Below are 218 nucleotides of genomic sequence, written 5' to 3' on the forward strand. Positions count from 1 at the left end.
ACACGAACAATTGTCGATATAAGTATGAGTGGACACTTTTGCTGATACCTATCAATATGTGTAGCAATGTCTATACTATATCTCCCCCATTCCCACTACTTATGCCCCGTTGTCTCCCACAGGTCTTCCCTCAGCACGAAGGCCGCCCGTGCCCCAAAAAACTCAGAAGAAGACGCAAGTGCCTCAACCCCAAGTGCAGTAAGTAAAGCGGAAGGCCC

The 218-nt window shown here is 48.6% G+C and overlaps 1 protein-coding gene across 1 annotated transcript in view; it reads left to right on the top strand.

The window, feature by feature from the left end:
• LOC119581722 (spondin-1-like) overlaps positions 1-218 on the top strand; it is a gene marked incomplete at its 5' end in the record, with an annotated part of 49715 nt that overhangs the window by 36857 nt on the left and 12640 nt on the right. Inside the window, 1 exon segment of the mRNA XM_037929847.1 lies at positions 123-198. Within this exon segment, the coding sequence (XP_037785775.1) occupies positions 123-198 (76 nt within the window).

Source organism: Penaeus monodon, chromosome 15 (genome assembly GCF_015228065.2).
Source record: "Penaeus monodon isolate SGIC_2016 chromosome 15, NSTDA_Pmon_1, whole genome shotgun sequence".
Lineage (NCBI taxonomy): Eukaryota > Metazoa > Arthropoda > Malacostraca > Decapoda > Penaeidae > Penaeus > Penaeus monodon.